The sequence below is a fragment of the Lygodium microphyllum genome, chromosome 10 (assembly GCF_053477565.2).
Source record: "Lygodium microphyllum isolate KBCC chromosome 10, Lygodium_microphyllum_v1.1.10, whole genome shotgun sequence".
Taxonomy (NCBI): Eukaryota; Viridiplantae; Streptophyta; class Polypodiopsida; order Schizaeales; family Lygodiaceae; genus Lygodium; species Lygodium microphyllum.
In genome coordinates this window covers 99,921,334-99,938,445 of record NC_141144.1, presented here as the reverse complement: position 1 = coordinate 99,938,445, position 17,112 = coordinate 99,921,334, and the positions used below count along the sequence as shown (strand labels likewise).

Here is a 17,112-nt window from a genome sequence, read left to right as displayed (position 1 = left end):
TCTTCCATATCCATGTTTGCAACGCCAAGCTTCTTAGTATCAACATCATATATCGGTAACTATTGTAGCCATTTACTATTCACCCTTGCAAAAATTAATAGAGGAAAGATAGACCTCACCCCACTCAAATATTTTCCAAGAATGAGTAGATGACATTTTGGCATGCTCAGAATGCCAAACTCCATTTTAGCATGGAGAGAGAGAGAGAGAGAGAGAGAGAGAGAGAGAGAGAGAGAGAGAGAGAGAGAGAGAGAGAGAGAGAGAGAGAGAGAGAGAGAGAGAGAGATATGAGCATAGAAGGATGCTAAGAGAGAGAGAGGGAGGGAGGGAGGGAGGGCGTGTGTTGTTCTACTACAGGTTCCTAGTCCTGACCATTTGATTGAGGAGCCACACATTAAGGGACATCAGCAAATTTGATCGAAGAAAGGCTCGCAAGCTTGATAGATGCTCACTAAGATACATGGACTCTATGGGTAGATGATGTCATTGGTGCTAAAAGAAAGAGCCCAAAATTAAAAATATAAGTTAGAATTTGAAAAACCAACTGTATATTGATCTCTTTCAAAGACCCCATCGCTGAGCCTAGTAGCATGCTACAAATAGGATGATGATCTCCCTTCTCTCATAACCCAACTTCTCTGAAAGCAAGTGGATCCACATTTTTCTCTGAATACTTGCGATGCCAACACAATTAATTTTACTTTTCCTTTTTTAAAAACCCAAACTTATTTTTTGTTAGCTTTCTTCGGGATCACCCATTGAGTGAGATGTAGGCTTGGCTTTATTTTGGAGCTTCGGTTGCCAGGTACGGTTCTTTTTCTTAATATGTAATAAAGAAGAAAGATAGTTAATAGTATAATATAGATCTTAAATGTTAAATGGATTATCATTACTAGCATATTGTGCCACAGGATTCTAGCATATTGTGCTAAATGGATTACTAGCATATTGTGCCACAGGATACTCAGAAGCTCATATACCTTTTGGAGTTGCGAAGACGCAGCAACACCAGTCTTGCAGCCATGGCGGAGGACACTTCTGTCACTGAGCTCAGCAGCAGCAAAATGTTCGAAGGATACAACAAACGGTACAGGCATTGGAGTACATCCTGTGGATGCTACATGACCTTCACCATCTTCTTCCCTCCTGATGCCGCCACCACCAAAGTGCCTGTGAGGATCTCCTTTTTCCACCTAAGTCTTCAATTTGACTGTTCTGTTGAAAACATGAATCTTGCTGTAGGGCACTCCAGAGAATGAATCCATCCACACATGCAGTACAAGCATGATCACTATGTGCGCAAAATAAGAAAAAATTGATTCCTTGCTCGACTTATTCAGAGATATGAGAACGGAATTTCAAGTCATCAGCAAGAAGTTGATATACATTTTGCAATCAATTTCTGGCACAGATGTTAACCATCACTATTTGTTTCTCGATTGATCTACTGATTTACATTTAATTAGTAAGTAGATTATCCATACGGTCGCAAACTTACGCTTGACTACTTCTGATATACCATCAGGGAAAAGAACCCAGTTTCCTTGCATCGAGATGTTGGTATAACATTTCCCATTAATCTCTGCATACATGTTAACCAGCATCAGAACAACTGAAAACTAATTGTATGCTTATTTCTACTGATTGAAATAGTAGCTAATTAGAAAACCAATCATTAGATCATCTAAAGGCATCATGCATAGTCTGCGGCATGCATGACCTGCATAGCCAGTATCTCTTTTGTTTCATTTTTCTGTCATATGCAAAAGATGCCTGCCTTTTTGTGTAGTAGTTTTTCTTTTCAGCATCATTGGTTCCCTTAACTTTCCAGTCTACCGGCTATGGACTGGCTTTTAAATTCACCTCATATTCGCAAGTAGTCACTCTTTAGTCCCACCTCTTCTCCCAAATCCCCAAATCCTCATGTCAACTAGAGGTTCATGATGGCAGAAACTCAAGACCAAGCATGATATACATGCTAGTCTTAGGCCTTATTTGATGCCAACTATTACCTTCTCTCTCAACAATCCTCTGAAAATCTGCAATAGTGTCATATAATGCCAATGGAATCAACTGTATTGAAAGGTACAGGCATCACTCCCCGCCCAACTTAGAACCTGCGTGGATCTGCGCCAGAATTTCACACAGAATTTTTTGACAAACTCCAATATCGACATAACAAATGCATTTTGATAATATGCATGTTGCATTTAAAAAAGAAGGATGCATGGTTAAGTTGGTGATTACCCTTCAAGCCTTTGTTAACATTATTGCCCATTGCTTGATATGAAAAGCATTGAACTTGAAAGTGGACTTGGTTGTTGAAATAGAAACAACCTCTTATTGTCAGGCTTTAGGTATAAAAACATAAGTAGTCACTTACTATTAACTGTGCTTCTAAAAAGTGGCCGATTTCTGTGTAAACAGTGACATGGGTTCAGATGTTCCTCAACAAGAATTGTGATCAAATATAGGATTTTTAGTAGATTTTGTCATATTCAAGGTTTTCTGCATCAGTTTGGTTTTTGAGATAGCCTCTGCTGTTTGTTTGACAGGTACTATATTGGTTGTCTGGTCTAACATGCACAGATGAAAATGTTATTCAAAAGGCAGGAGCACAGCGGGCAGCAGCAATTGAGAATGTGGCTTTGATCGCCACTGATACATCTCCAAGTAAGCTTCATGTTTGCCTTCCTGTTTCAATTCCTTCAGAACAACAGAGAGTCTTTTACTGCTGGAGCCAGATGTCCCTTACTCTATCAAACCAGTTTGAAAAGGACTAGGGGTTTGGGTTGTTCACTTTCTTTTTGTGTTGTAAAGGGTTTTATTTCAGTGATAATTGGCTTATGAAAAATGACAATACCTATGCATGGAAGTTTGCATGCACATGCAACATACACTGGTCAAGATGGCAGTCATGTGTTTCTAAAACTCTCTTGCTTACCAAGTTTCTTGGTCATCGTGATGTTTCGGTCTGTACTTGCAGGAGGATTGAATGTGGAAGGGGCGACAGACAGTTGGGACTTTGGTGAAGGTACGATCCATGGTCAAATTTTAAGGATGTAACATTCATATGAAACAATAGCTATGTGTTGCTGCCCTATCTATGCAGAATACATAATAGGACAGATAGTGCCTCGTGGGGAAAATACCTAATTTTATATCAGAAACTCAAAGATAATCACATAGAGACATAAGAACATAGACTTCAGCACTTATAAACAGAGAATGAGAAGTAGAACATAGAGAACATGCTAAGAATAGAACAAGAACACAATGAATGATGGTGCCAACTGTCAGATCTGCTATATAATAATGATAATCCATCATACACAGGTCCTGAACATCAAAGAAGAGCCCAAAAACGAGAATGACACAGTGTGCCTCATCAGGTCATGTCTTTTTAACAACTGCTTGCAAAGTGCACTTCATGAGGCATCTAAGGGCTGCTTTACACATAGAACTAATATGACTAAGGTAAAACCATGCTAAGGGCATAATACATAAAGTGTGAAACCACCAGGGCTAACACTATGCAGTAGACTTTTATACTTTTTTATGCAACTGTTGACGTGTACTGCAATTGGGGTGCTTTCATGTGCATGGGAGAGAGCTTAAGCGCACACAAAAAAAGAGTAGAGCCAACCAGAAAGTAAAGATGCATCTAATTTCTCATAGCATGTGATATCTTGACTTAGGATTGCTTTTAACAGGTGTGCTTGTCCTCACTTGTCATACATGTGCTTAGGGTTAGTATTTTACTATTTTGTCAGTTTGGAAGATGTTGTAATGAATTAATTAGGGCAGGCTATTGTACAGGCTGGCTGGTTTTGTGTACATGCCTGGAGGTCTAGTAGGTAGGAATTGAGAGGTCCTCTTTGAGTGGTCAGTTGATCTCATATGTGGAGGAGTAGCAAAAATATTATGCTGTTATGTGATACTCTGCTCCCTCCACACTAGCATATGCTGTGTTTAGCTCAATTTTAATCATTGCTGTAATTTGTGATATTGCAAGTGTACGTACATGGATATACATTGGTATTAATTAATCTGACAGTGGGTGTGCAGAATTTCCTGTTCTGAAGGTGCACAGTTTTTTTGAGGGAAAATGAGGAAGATCCACAGGCTCTGATGGTTGATTTGGATAAAAATTGTTGGTAAAAGATAAGAATAAAAGAATTAAGCTGTTTTAACCTTTGGGAATGAAGGTTCGTATGCAGAGACTTTAGAACGTGGGCCCTAACCATTAGTTGATTTTGCTGTCCCAAGGTGCACTTTGCACTCATTATCTAATCCCACCCTTTATTCATCACACTTAAACGGAGGATTGCTTTTGAAATAGCTACTTTGATTGGATGTGGCAAGCTGCAAACTGTAATGAATTCACATCGAAGGTCTTTTACAGCAGAACTGTAATGAATTCACATCTAAGGTCTTTTACAGCAGAAATCATTAGATAGGCTTGGGGATATTGTACTAATCTGGAGTTAGAGAAGTTGAAGAGAGTTTGCTACTTGTTGTCCATACACGAGAAGATTGATGGTAATATTGATTGGTTACTAGTATGGTGAAACTTCTGGGAAAATTGATTCTAGAGGCTTCTGGGAGGAAAAAATACATGGGAATTGAAAACTTGCAGTTTTAAAAGCTTTCCAGTGTCTGATGAGGTTCCTAATGAAGAGGTTTTTTAAAAATGTACAAGTGTAAATTGAAATAAGTATAACAAAATTTGCTAGGCGTGTTGCTTTTGCTGTAGGTGCTGGCTTTTACTTGAATGCTACTAATGAGAAATGGAAAAATTGGCGGATGTATGATTACATAACCAAGGAAATTCCGGAGCTTCTTAATGCAAACTTTCCACAACTTGATACCACGAGGGCCTCAATTTTTGGACATTCTATGGGTGGTCATGGTGCTTTGATTATATTCTTGAAAAATCCTGGTAAATTCAAGGTACTATACATGATTTTTGTGTGGACTGTTTACTTCAAAGATCCTGATAAATTCAGGATAAAATTTTGAATTATTATACATAATTGTACTCTTTGACACAATATTTTCATGCTACTGTTAGTCACTGATCTGCGGGCTTTATGTCTTATTGCAGTCTGTTTCAGCATTTGCGCCAATTTGCAATCCATCACGTTGCGCATGGGGCCAGAAAGCCTTCTCGAATTACCTGGGTACCGATGAATCCTTATGGAAGGTTTGCCTATCTATCTTTATTGACATCTTTTTCCCCAAGAATTACTCTCTATTAAATGTCACCTTAGTATCACCATTAAGGTAAGAAACTATGAACATAAATCCTCCTACATAGAATAAATTAAAAAATAAAGACAAGGGGTACATGCTGCTTTTGCTAAGGTGAGGTCTCAAATAAAGCTATCAAAGAAGGAATCTTAATCAACTGCTGAATGAAAACATGTCAAAACATTTGAAAGTTGCCAACAACTTTTTTTCCTTTATGAATGAGTTCCAGATGAACTGGTTATATTTCCACCACTTAAAAAAAGTTTTTGGTAAGACCTCTATGAGGGAAGATTCTAGCCACTTATCTTACAAGAAGAGTATTATTATGATGATCAGAACCATGCAGATTATTAGGGGCATAGTAGTATTTACAAATGATTTTTGTTTTAGGGCTAAGTTCTAGGTCTAGTAAAGTGTTTCACCACAAGAGTCTCCAACTCTGGGGTGTGTGGGGGCTTAAGAGCCAACTACCCAAACGGAAAGGGGAAGTATGTCTTGTGATCGGAGATTCCTAGCTGGTTAGATTAAAGAGTAGAATAATGTAATTCTCGAAGAAGTAGATACGAATTATGCTAAGAAGTAGGTGAGTTCTCTACTTGGTCTCTCATCTTTCAAAGCTAAGTACAATTAACAATTGACCTTTCATTAAGGGAGGCATGTGTATGAGTTTATGATTTTGCAATAGAATGGTTGCATATGTGTGCCGTGTGGCTGAAATCTTCCAAGGAAAAACAATGGTTTGATCTCATAACACAACAAATTTTTTTTTTGTACCCTTTGTATGCTGAATGCTGATATGATGAAGTGAAAGAGAGAGCCTCAAGGTTCCGTATCTTTGGGACTTGTAGTGAGGTGAGTAGAGTCAAGTCAATGATGCCAATCAGAGCTCAGAGACCCTGGCTGATTAGGCTGCAGCACTTGTAAGGGAATGCTTTGAGGAGGGAGTGAAACATAGTGCTTCAGGCAGGGGTATATTGGAGAAGACACTGGATGATGGCCAGCAATAAAGGGAGCGAAATGCAGTCCTTAGGAGCTGTTGATGATGAAGAGAAGCTGGTTCTAATGATGATGGCAGCAATAATATAGTTCTCGAAGAAGCAGACATGAATTATGCTATGAAGTTTGCCAAGCTAGCAATAGGTAATTTCTCCACTCGGCCTCTCATCTTTCAAAGCCATCGAGTGGAGGAGTTTATGATTTTGCAACAGAACTTATGCCATGTGGCTTAAAATCTTTCAAGGAAAAACAATGGTTTGAACGAAAAAAAAGGGTGTCTGTATTTTGGAGAGGTGGTAGGAGCACCATGGCACTTGGGAAAGAAAATATATTGCACCTCTTCTGCCAGCCTTTGTACTGCTTGCGCTGCTATATCTTGTATTGGTGTGCCTTATTTGCTAGTAATGTGTGTTTGTCGAGAAATGGTGGGGTTTGTGGGGAGGAACACAATGTATGTACAGCAGACACAATGACAAAGAACTTAGAAACATGGAAGTAGAATGAAATAATGAATCTTGCTAAATGTTGATACAATGAAGTGAGAGAGAGAGCCTTATTGTTCCGCGTCTCTAGAACTGGTATTGAGGTGAGTAGAGTTGAGTCAATGATGCCGATCAAAGCTTGGAGATGATTGCATTATCGGCTGATGAGGTGGTAGCACCTGTGAAGAGATGATTTGAAGAGGGGGCGAAAGATAGTCCTTTGAGGAGGGGGATGTCGGAGAAGACACAGGATGATGGACGGTAGTAGAGGGAGCCAAACGCAGTTCTCAGAAGTTATTGTTGTCTTTGTGAACCTTAGTACCAAAGTTCCAATTAAAGTATTAAATTTGGGCAAAAGGACCAAAGTTTGGGACCAAAATATTGGAATCTAAGATTTTTGGATTAAAAAATACATGTGAAAAGCTGGAAAATGTGGAGAAGGCTGGAGTGCACTAGTTTTGGGCTGTTGTGCTGATTTTGTACCACTCGTGTGGTTAGTGATAAGGGGCATCGTGCTTTCTATTGAGCAGTTAGCCTTATTAATGAAGTTACTAGTGTTTGGCATTAAAGATATGGACGTTATCTTTCACCAATTTACAGAGATTTGATAGATTCGGTACGGTTGCAAGATTACCTAGACTTGAGTCCAAGAGTTTGTAAGTCTTGTCTAGAGGGCAAGTAAGTTGCAACTTAGAGCATCCTATCCTATAGAGGCTAAACATAGAGCTCCAAGTATGTTTGATCTTATTCATACAGATTTGCAAGGGCCATAGAAAGGCTGAGAGAAGTGTATATTTTCAGAGCTGTGAATGTAATACTTGCTGTAATTTTGTGTTAAATCAGGTCCTGTACCACCCTCGCTGAGAAGAAAGGCTACAGCTGCTGCCAAGACCAGATTGCTGCCTTTCCAGCTGTGTTTTGCAGGCTGTTAGCCTCTGTGCAGGCCACCCTATAGCTGGTGACATCTCTTCCACCTGCTAACAGCCTGCATATTGCTAATTTTTGGTGGACACAGGTCCTGTACCACCCTCGCTGAGAAGAAAGGCTGGTTTCATTATCAATGGAGGATCACCATACAGCTGCTGCCAAGACCAGATTGCTGCCTTTCCAGCTGTGTTTTGCAGGCTGTTAGCCTCTGTGCAGGCCACCCTACAGCTGGTGACGTCTCTTCCACCTGCTAACAGCCTGCATATTGCTATTTTTTGGCCAGCCAAGTGTTGTGGACACAGTCTCCAGGTGCTTTTTCAGCTGATACAGGCCATCCAACCATCACCCTGTCAGAGTGCAGCGGTGCGGAAGCGTAGGACTGAGAGAGAGAGAACGCAGAGAGAGAAGAGAGAGAAAGAGACAGTGGACGATGAAGATCTGCTGTATAAAGAATGCTGAATACAAAGATATACAAGGGCGCAGTGCGCTGGACTGCCTGTCTCCACCTCGACGATGCAACCTGCTGTCCACCTCGAAGTCTGCTGCAGTCTGCACTGTCTGCTGTCTGAAATCTGTGAACAGAGACAGAAACTGCGCGTCACCGGTCTGTAATCTGCGTCAGAGAAGTGTGTGTCCAGACTGCTGAAAGTGTCGACTATAAATAGCCGAAATCTGCCAGGAAATAGGGCGCCAGAAATAGGGCGCAGCCAGAAAATAGGTCGGCTGCAGCCGACTGGGCTGCAGGCAGTCGGACTGCCACGTGGCAGTCCGACTGCACAGTCTGACTGTGCAGCTGCCCTGCTGGTCCGACTGTGCAGCTGCCCTCCAAACAGGCTATGATCTCTAACACCCCCTCTCAGAGCCTGGACAGGGCAGAAGCCTGAGGGATCTGGAATGTCGCCGAAGTAGAGCCCGAGGAAGCGCCTTCGTAAACAAATCCGCAAGATTATCCTCCGTCTTGCAATACTCCACAGTGATGGTCTCATCCAGAAGCTTTTCTCGGATGAAGTGGTGTTGGATCTCAATGTGCTTCGTCCGGGCATGAAAAACAGGGTTCCTTGCCAAGGCAATGCAACTCTCATTGTCACATCGCAGCAATGTAGGACGAGTCTGGGGGCACCCAAGCTCCTCCAATAATCTCTGAAGCCACACAACCTCGCATGTGGTGGAAGACGCGGCCCGATACTCCGCCTCAGTAGACGAAAGGGCTACCCTGGGCTGCTTCTTGCTACTCCATGAAATAACACCTGCACCCAAAGTAAAACGATAACCTGTAGTAGACCGCCTGTGGTCCACGTCACCGGCCCAATCCGAGTCGCTCCAACCTGCAAGTACAAGATCTGACCCATCTGTCCCTGCGGGGTAATGAATCCCCAAATCAGACGTCCCCCTCAGATACCGAAGTATCCTCTGAGCAGCCTGCCAATGCACCGTCTTAGGTTCACTCATGAACCCTGCCAAGAGCCCAACAGCAAAACATAGATCAACCCTGGTGTTGAGAAGCCAAATCAAGGACCCTATCAACTGTCGATAGCGGGACGCATCCGCCAAAGGAGAAGCTGAATGGGAAGTGGTCTTCCAGTTCGGATCCATAGGAGTAGAGAGGGCCCGACAATCTTCCATCTCAAAAGACACCAAGAGCTCCTGTACATATCTCTGTTGAGAGATAAAGATCCCCCTCTGAGACTGATAAATCTCATGGCCCAAAAAGAAATGGAGTAGACCCAAATCCGTCATCTCGAACGTCCGATGTAAAGCTGACTTTGTCTCCTGGACCTGCTGTGCATCATCACCTGTGACAATCAAATCATCAACATATAAGACAAACAGCACACAACCATCCTCGGAAGTGTGAACATACAGCTGCGGATCGGCCTTGGACCGCCGATATCCCAACTGAGACTGGAGGAACGAATCAATCTTCTCGTTCCATGCACGCGGAGCCTGCTTGAGGCCATACAAGGCCTTCTTCAACCTGTAGACTTTCCCATCTGAAGAACCAAAGCCAGGAGGCTGCTCAACATAGATCTTCTCCTTCAAATCACCATTCAGGAAGGCCGACTTCACATCCAACTGATAAACAGGCCATCTCCTATTGCCAGCCAAAGCAAGAACAGCTCTAATGGTCGCCATACGAGCTGTGGGGGCAAAAATGTCATGAGAGTCAATACCTGGGCGCTGTGCAAAACCTTTAGCAACAAGGCGAGCCTTGTGCTTATTCAAAGTACCATCACTGAGATATTTGGTCTTGAAGACCCACTTGACTCCAATCACCTTCTTCTTTGGGGGGCGTGGCACAAGTGACCAAGTGCCATTCCTGTCAATAGCCTCCAACTCAGCTTCTATAGCTTTCTTCCATGGGGCGGACTGTAAAGCCTCCGTCACAGAGGTGGGCTCTCGATCCTGCATAACACGGGTCATCAAACAATAGTTGGAGCAAACAAGCTCCGTAGAATGTGCCTGGTGCCTCCGTGACCGCCGCGGACCATCCTGTGGTCCCCACTCCTCAGGAACCCCCTCGATTCCTGAATCACGGAGTGTGTCACGGGCCCAGCGAGGAGGAGGCCGAACCTCCCCTCGTCGTTCTCCATCAGCAGAAGACTCTGGAATATCCACCGGTGGTAACTCCTCAGAGGTGTCCGGTGGAACAGTAGACTCTGTGTCAGAAACAGAATCATAATCAAAAGGCACGGGCTCCAGTGGAACTGTAGAAGGAGTCCAACTCTCCTCTGGATCTCCAAGAACGGGATGCTCCTCATCCGTTGAAGTAGCCGGAACCTCCACAAACCGCACATCACGGCTAGTGTACACATCCCGCTTGACGGGATCATACAGTCGGTAGCCTTGGGACTGGGAGCTGTAGCCAACAAATACCTGTTTTCGAGAAGCCGCTTCAAATTTGTCACGGTGAGCCTTGGGAATGTGAACATAGGCATCACACCCAAAGACCCGAAAGTAAGAAACATCTGGCTTCGTCCCAAAATAAGCCTCAAATGGAGTCATCCCTTCCACGGCCGAAGTAGGGGATCGATTAAGGATGTGGACTGCAGTAGCCACAGCCTTGGCCCACAGAACCTGAGGGGTCTGTCGGTGCTCCATCATGGTGCGCGCCATCTCGATCACACTGCGGTTCTTCCGTTCAAGAATACCATTTTCTTGAGGAGTATTGGTATTGGCAAACTCCTGGTGAATTCCTCTATCTGCACAAAACCGAGCAAACTCATTAGACACAAATTCACCTCCCTTGTCGGATCGCAAGGTCTTCAACTTCCGGCCTGATCGGTTCTCCTCAAAGAGAAGCCAATCCTTGAAGTGCGAGAAAGCTTCTGACTTTAATGCCAAAAAGTAGGCCCATGTCATCCTGCTATAGTCATCCACGATCAGCATGAAGTACGAGCTCCCACGAAGGGACTCATTCCTCATAGGGCCACATAGATCCGTAGATACTAGCTCCATCGGTGAAGTAGACCGCCGCGAAGCTGTGTGGGGAATGGCATCCCTATGCTGCTTCCCCCGTATGCAGGAGACACATGGCTGCTGGCTCACCACTATATCCGGCAACCCTCGAACAAGCTGTCCACGTGACGCCCTCCGAAGATAGTCATAGTTTAGGTGACCAAACCGAGCATGCCATAATTCAGACTGTGACTGTGAGGTAAGAAGAAGAGTAGAGAGGGCAGTGGAAGACTTCAGTTTGTAAATGCCGTTCTCCTCATATCCGGATGATAGAACCTTCCTCGATCCACGATCAAGGACTCGCATTGTAGTACTGTCAAACTCCACCAGAAGACCAAGGGAGCAGATCTTATAAACTGAAAGGAGATGGTACCCTAGTCCTGGTACATGCAAAACCTCTGAGGTATGGGTACCACATCGACCATCCGGAATAAGCTGCATCTTACCCCGACCTGCAACAGAAACTGAAGAGCTGTCTCCAATGAGAATCTGCCCACGCGAGGGTCGCAACTGGGCAACACCATCTGATGAAGGAGTCATGTGCCGTGAGGCACCACTATCAACAATCCACTCTCGAGCTTGGGGAGCCGTCATCGCAGCATCAGAAGTATTCGGTGAAGCGTCCTCAATGACAGCTAGATGAAGAAATGCAGCTGATGAGGATGCAGCCACCGCTCCAGAATCCTTGGTATCCTTCTTCTTGGTGTCCTTCGTGTCTTTGTCAGGGCAATCCTTCTTCCAATGGCCAGTCTTTCCACAAATATGACATGTGGAGTCTTTGTCCTTGTCCTTGTCCTTGTCCTTCTTGGACTTGTTATCCCCCTTCTTCTTCTTTTGGTCCTTCCCCTTCTTCTGAGAGGCTTGACCTGTCAACGCCTCCGACTTGGAAGCATTCTGTCCCTTTAACTGTTCCTCTTGGTCCAAGACCATAGGAACCAACTCTTCCCACCGAAGAGTAGACTCCCGCCCCGAAGCAATAAGGGCAGAGTAAAATGTACCGAATCGTGGCGGCAACTGGGACAATAGTGTGATCGCCATGTCTTCGGAGGAAATCGGCTTCCCCGCATTCTGAACCTGCATCTGTAGCTGCCTTAGCTTGTTAATGTGCTCCCGTAGCGAAGAAGACTTATTTACGGACAAGGTCCGCATCTGTACCTCCAAAGAAACCCTCTTCATCAGGGTCATCCGATTGTACATTTGATCAAGCTCCAGCCATATCTCCCGAGCCACCGTCAAGTGCTCGATGTGAGCGATCACGGCTGTAGTGCATGATAGGAAGAGAAAGGATTGAATCCTGGCATTCAGTTTGTCCCAGTGAGACTGGGCCTTGGCCAACTCCGCACGAGCATCGGAAGAGAGTTTGGACTCATCTCTTACCAAGGGCCGGTCAATCTCCTCCTGTACCAACTCAGCCAAATCATAGGACTCAAGGATGGCCAACATCATGACGCGCCAAATGCGGTAGTTGTCGCCGTCGAGCTTCTGATCTGTAGGAAGAGCCGGTAAGACAGGCACCTTCCGGTCCATAATCGCCTGGAACTCCAAGTCAATCTCTGTAGACATCTTCACCTGCAATGCCTTCACAAACGCAAAAGCAGCCCCCTCTGACTGGGAAAACTCAGCCTGCTAAGGCTCTTCCGCGTCCTGAACCTTCTTTACCCGCTGGAGGCGATGAAAAAGCAAAACCTGCACTTGTAGGCTGAAAACTCAAACTTCCTCCGCGTCAAGCAGCAGTAAACAGCAGCAAATCCACCACCTGTACTCCTTTCCTGTGCGCCCACACTCGTTTCAGCCTTGTTCCAAGGCGCAGCCCTCCTGTCTGCCCTTAAACGCAAAAAACGCAAATTTGTGTCGCGATGGAAACTCCTCTTCAGGTTGATTCTGCGCTCAGTCAGCCCTCAAACACTGCTCTGATACCATGTCAGAGTGCAGCGGTGCGGAAGCGTAGGACTGAGAGAGAGAGAACGCAGAGAGAGAAGAGAGAGAAAGAGACAGTGGACGATGAAGATCTGCTGTATAAAGAATGCTGAATACAAAGATATACAAGGGCGCAGTGCGCTGGACTGCCTGTCTCCACCTCGACGATGCAACCTGCTGTCCACCTCGAAGTCTGCTGCAGTCTGCACTGTCTGCTGTCTAAAATCTGTGAACAGAGACAGAAACTGCGCGTCACCGGTCTGTAATCTGCGTCAGAGAAGTGTGTGTCCAGACTGCTGAAAGTGTCGACTATAAATAGCCGAAATCTGCCAGGAAATAGGGCGCCAGAAATAGGGCGCAGCCAGAAAATAGGTCGGCTGCATTAAATGCAGCCGACTGGGCTGCAGGCAGTCGGACTGCCACGTGGCAGTCCGACTGCACAGTCCGACTGTGCAGCTGCCCTGCTGGTCCGACTGTGCAGCTGCCCTCCAAACAGGCTATGATCTCTAACACACCCAGCCTCTTGCTATCTTCCAGAGTGCTGATGTCATCACCGATCTCTGTTTTCCAGCTGCTGGATGTACATTTTCTGCTATCATCTTCATCCAAACATTGATAGAGACACCGGTAGATTGCTTTTGCTGCAATTTTGGACTTGTCTCAAATACAATACCTCCGACACCACTCTTAGTCAACTTTGCTCTGGTCCTTGAGATATGGAGGTTTGAGGCCCTTAATTATATCATTCATATTCTCATTCACTTATTTTAATTTTAGCATTCTACAGATCATGTTCTACAGGTTGTCATGCATTCTATGTTTCTTTGTGTTAGCCATATCATTTCTTTACATCACGGATCTCTTCATGCACACTTTCTCGAGATGCCTATGGGATAGTCGGTGGTAGAGGAGGGTCTCATACTTCCTATGGCTGGTGGCCTATGGTGATTGGCTTAGATAGGGGTTTGCCTGATCAACTTATCGGCAAACATTAGCCCTAAATCCATTGCAACGAAGCAAGTCATGTACGATCCCTCTTTTAGCCAAGGTCCTTTGTCAAGTAGAGCCCAAGCTTCGGTACGTTGCTTGGAAAGTTTTTTGATTGGTAGGTAGTCATTAATGCTGTTAATAATCTACCATAAGCCACAAATTCATAGACTAAATTGAATTTGAAGCTGAACATAAAGAAATTAAAAAAACAAACACAGAAAGAAAAGCATTATACAAATTGGGTACAATCATCCTCCCATGCATTGGGAGAGCTCTCCCCAATGCAAGTATTTATAGAATTTTATTGCTCGTGTCCAAAATAGCATATTGCATCTATGCTTTTCTCTCTTTTTGTGAAGGGAATCGCAGCAAAGGCAACCTCCAAGTGTCGAACTCTCGCAAATGTAGCCAAGGAAGACTGGATCTGATACAGATTGCAGTGTAGGAGAGAGAAATACTAAAAACGTAGGTACTTGAGGAGAGAGAAAACTGGTGGTTATGCAAAACAAGTAAACGCAAGCTGATTGTGCTAGGCAACAGGTGGGAACTGATGGTGGCAGTGCAGATGTTGATGGCGATAGCTGGAGGAGAGAGACTGACTGCAAATGCAAGTAGGATGATGATGGTGACTACATGTGGATAATGGCGATTGGCCTTGGTAGTAGCAAACACAAATTCCTTGATGTTGGTGATAGCTCCAAGAGATAGGTGACATGTATAGAGGCTGGAAATAGGCGCCAGGTGATAGTAGACTACGATGGAAGTCTTTGACTGTGATGTCCTCCACAAACGGGGTGTGGGCAGTAGAGCTACAGCTCTTGAAACATGCAAAAACGAGATTAAGGGCGAGTGGAGGGCTGCATGTTTACTATAGAAAGTTTGGGTACCCAAACTAGGGTTTTGCATGTGGAACACAGTAACGCCCTAGGATCCTGTTTCTTTTTAAAATAAGAGGGTTTCTTCATTAATTAAGTGTGTTTTGGGGATGTTTAAGTTTAGGCTAATGCATTTTTAGCTCACTACCATTAGCCTTGTGTTTTGAACCAAGTTTGTGCTAATGTCTTTCTTGCCAGGTAGTAGATCCACAAGATTCCATGTAGAGTTAGTGTCAATAGAATCCAACTCATCTTGCATGGCCTGCATCCAATGTACATCTTGCTGAGCTTCGTCCAAGGAAGTAGGCTCATCATCATCCAAGAGTGAGCTCATAAACACATGCCCATCACAATCATCTACTTTCATAAAATCAGCCAAATGCGCTCCCCCCCCCATCATGTACTGCATGTCTAGCAGCCCTTCTAGTGCGCTGAGGTAAAGAAGCATCCATTTTACTCTCCAGGAGACTACATAACAGCCATCTCAGGACTGTTTTGGTTACATTTACAGCAGCCCTTTCATGTTGTATTGCATCTTCCACTGCATGTGGCAAATCATCATCAAAACCTTGCTGTATTATGTCTGTCCTGCCATTTACAGCAGGCACGGACACCAAAGGAAGTGGCAAAAGATCCTCAAAGACATCACCAATGTCGTAGGCGGTTGGCGAATTGAAATTGATAATGTGAAAATGCAACATTTTCAGCAAATATGACATTCCTATTGACAAAAACTTTTTTCCTGTGTGGGTCATACAAGCGATGGCCCTTGTTGTCTAAACTATAGCCAATAAATATGCATTTTACAGCCTTATCATCAAGCTTTCTACGAAACTCTTTCGGAACATGTATGTAGGCTATGCAAACAAACATGGGAAAGTAGTCAATTTTGGGTTTCTTGCCATGCCAAGCTTTGAACAGTGTGATCATCTTCAATATCTTAGTAGGTGCATGATTCAACACATGATTTGCACACTGAAGGCTTTTTAGCCAAAATTTATGAGGCAGCCCTTTGCTTTTTAGTATACAATGAGTCATCTCGATAAGAGTTCAATTCTTTCTTTCAGCAACACCATTTTGCTAAGGGGTCATTCTAACAGTGACTTGATACGTAATGCCTGTTAGAGATGTCATTCCCTGGACAGCAGTATTGTAGCAGGCAATACGGACAGTGCAATTGATGCCACGTCAGCAGTCGGTCAGGTACAGCAATCAGCCAGGACCCAGGTACAGCAGCAGTCGGACTGTTTTATGCAGTCGGTTGCATTAATTACAGCCGACCTGCTTTTGGTCATTTTTGGTGGTATTTTCTCTGCTATTCTGCTATTTATAGCAGACCAGTCCAGCACTTGGACATGTTTTGATCTTGGATCTGACAGAGTTGGTCTGCTAAGAGTGACAGTGCGTGGGCTAATGGAGATCGAGGTTCTCAAGGCGGAGACACATGCAGATATTTTCTTTGCACCTGTGTATGTTTCTGCACTCTTATACAGCATACTACACTGCAGATTTTTTGCGTTACACTGTCTCCTTTTCTCTCTCTCTCTGTATTCACTCTCTCTCAGTCTTTGTCCTATGCTTCCGCATTGCTGCACTCTGACATGGTATGAGAGCGGTGAAGACGGACTGACTGAGTGCAGAACCTACCTGAAGAGGATATTTCAGTGCGACACAAGGCTGCGTTTCCAGCATTTGAGGGCGGGCAGGAGGGCTGCGCATCAGATCAAGGTTGAAGCAAGTGTGGACGTACGTGAAAGGAGTCTAGTTGGTGAATTTGCTGTAGGTTATTGTTGTTTGAAGGGGAGGAAGGCTGTGTTTTTGTCACAACTCTATAGAAACAGAATTTGTATCCTTTTTCATTAATTTGTCTATATAATGATTTATTAAATTTGTTTCCTTTGTATTAATTAGATATAAAGAAAAGTGCATTGGAGCTGGCCCCACTGATGAGTGGTCACAGGTTATGGTGGACCCACGCGGTGGGTTAGAGAAAAGATAGATCACACTTCCACCTATATGGCCCGATTGGGCACCTGTGACGAGAACTCACGCATATTAGGGTTAGACTCGCACACAGAAAGAATTGATGCCTTGAAGTGTGGGCTAGATCCGCCAGAACAGACGGTTACAATCAACAAGATGACATGATCATGAAATGCTTATACAAAGTGCATGTGTGGGCTGAAAGCTTAAAATGCACATTTCTTTGCATAGGA

General features: G+C 44.1%; 1 protein-coding gene across 1 annotated transcript in view; it reads left to right on the top strand.

The window, feature by feature from the left end:
• The first annotated feature begins 906 nt into the window (after nucleotides 1-906).
• Nucleotides 907-17,112, top strand: part of SFGH (S-formylglutathione hydrolase) — a 61,981-nt gene continuing 45,775 nt past the window's right edge. Inside the window, exons 1-5 of the mRNA XM_087686655.1 lie at nucleotides 907-1,172; nucleotides 2,556-2,673; nucleotides 2,987-3,034; nucleotides 4,757-4,953; nucleotides 5,108-5,206. Coding sequence (XP_087542781.1) covers nucleotides 1,023-1,172; nucleotides 2,556-2,673; nucleotides 2,987-3,034; nucleotides 4,757-4,953; nucleotides 5,108-5,206 — 612 coding nt within the window. The 5' untranslated portion in view covers nucleotides 907-1,022. The remainder of the gene's footprint in view (nucleotides 1,173-2,555; nucleotides 2,674-2,986; nucleotides 3,035-4,756; nucleotides 4,954-5,107; nucleotides 5,207-17,112) is intronic.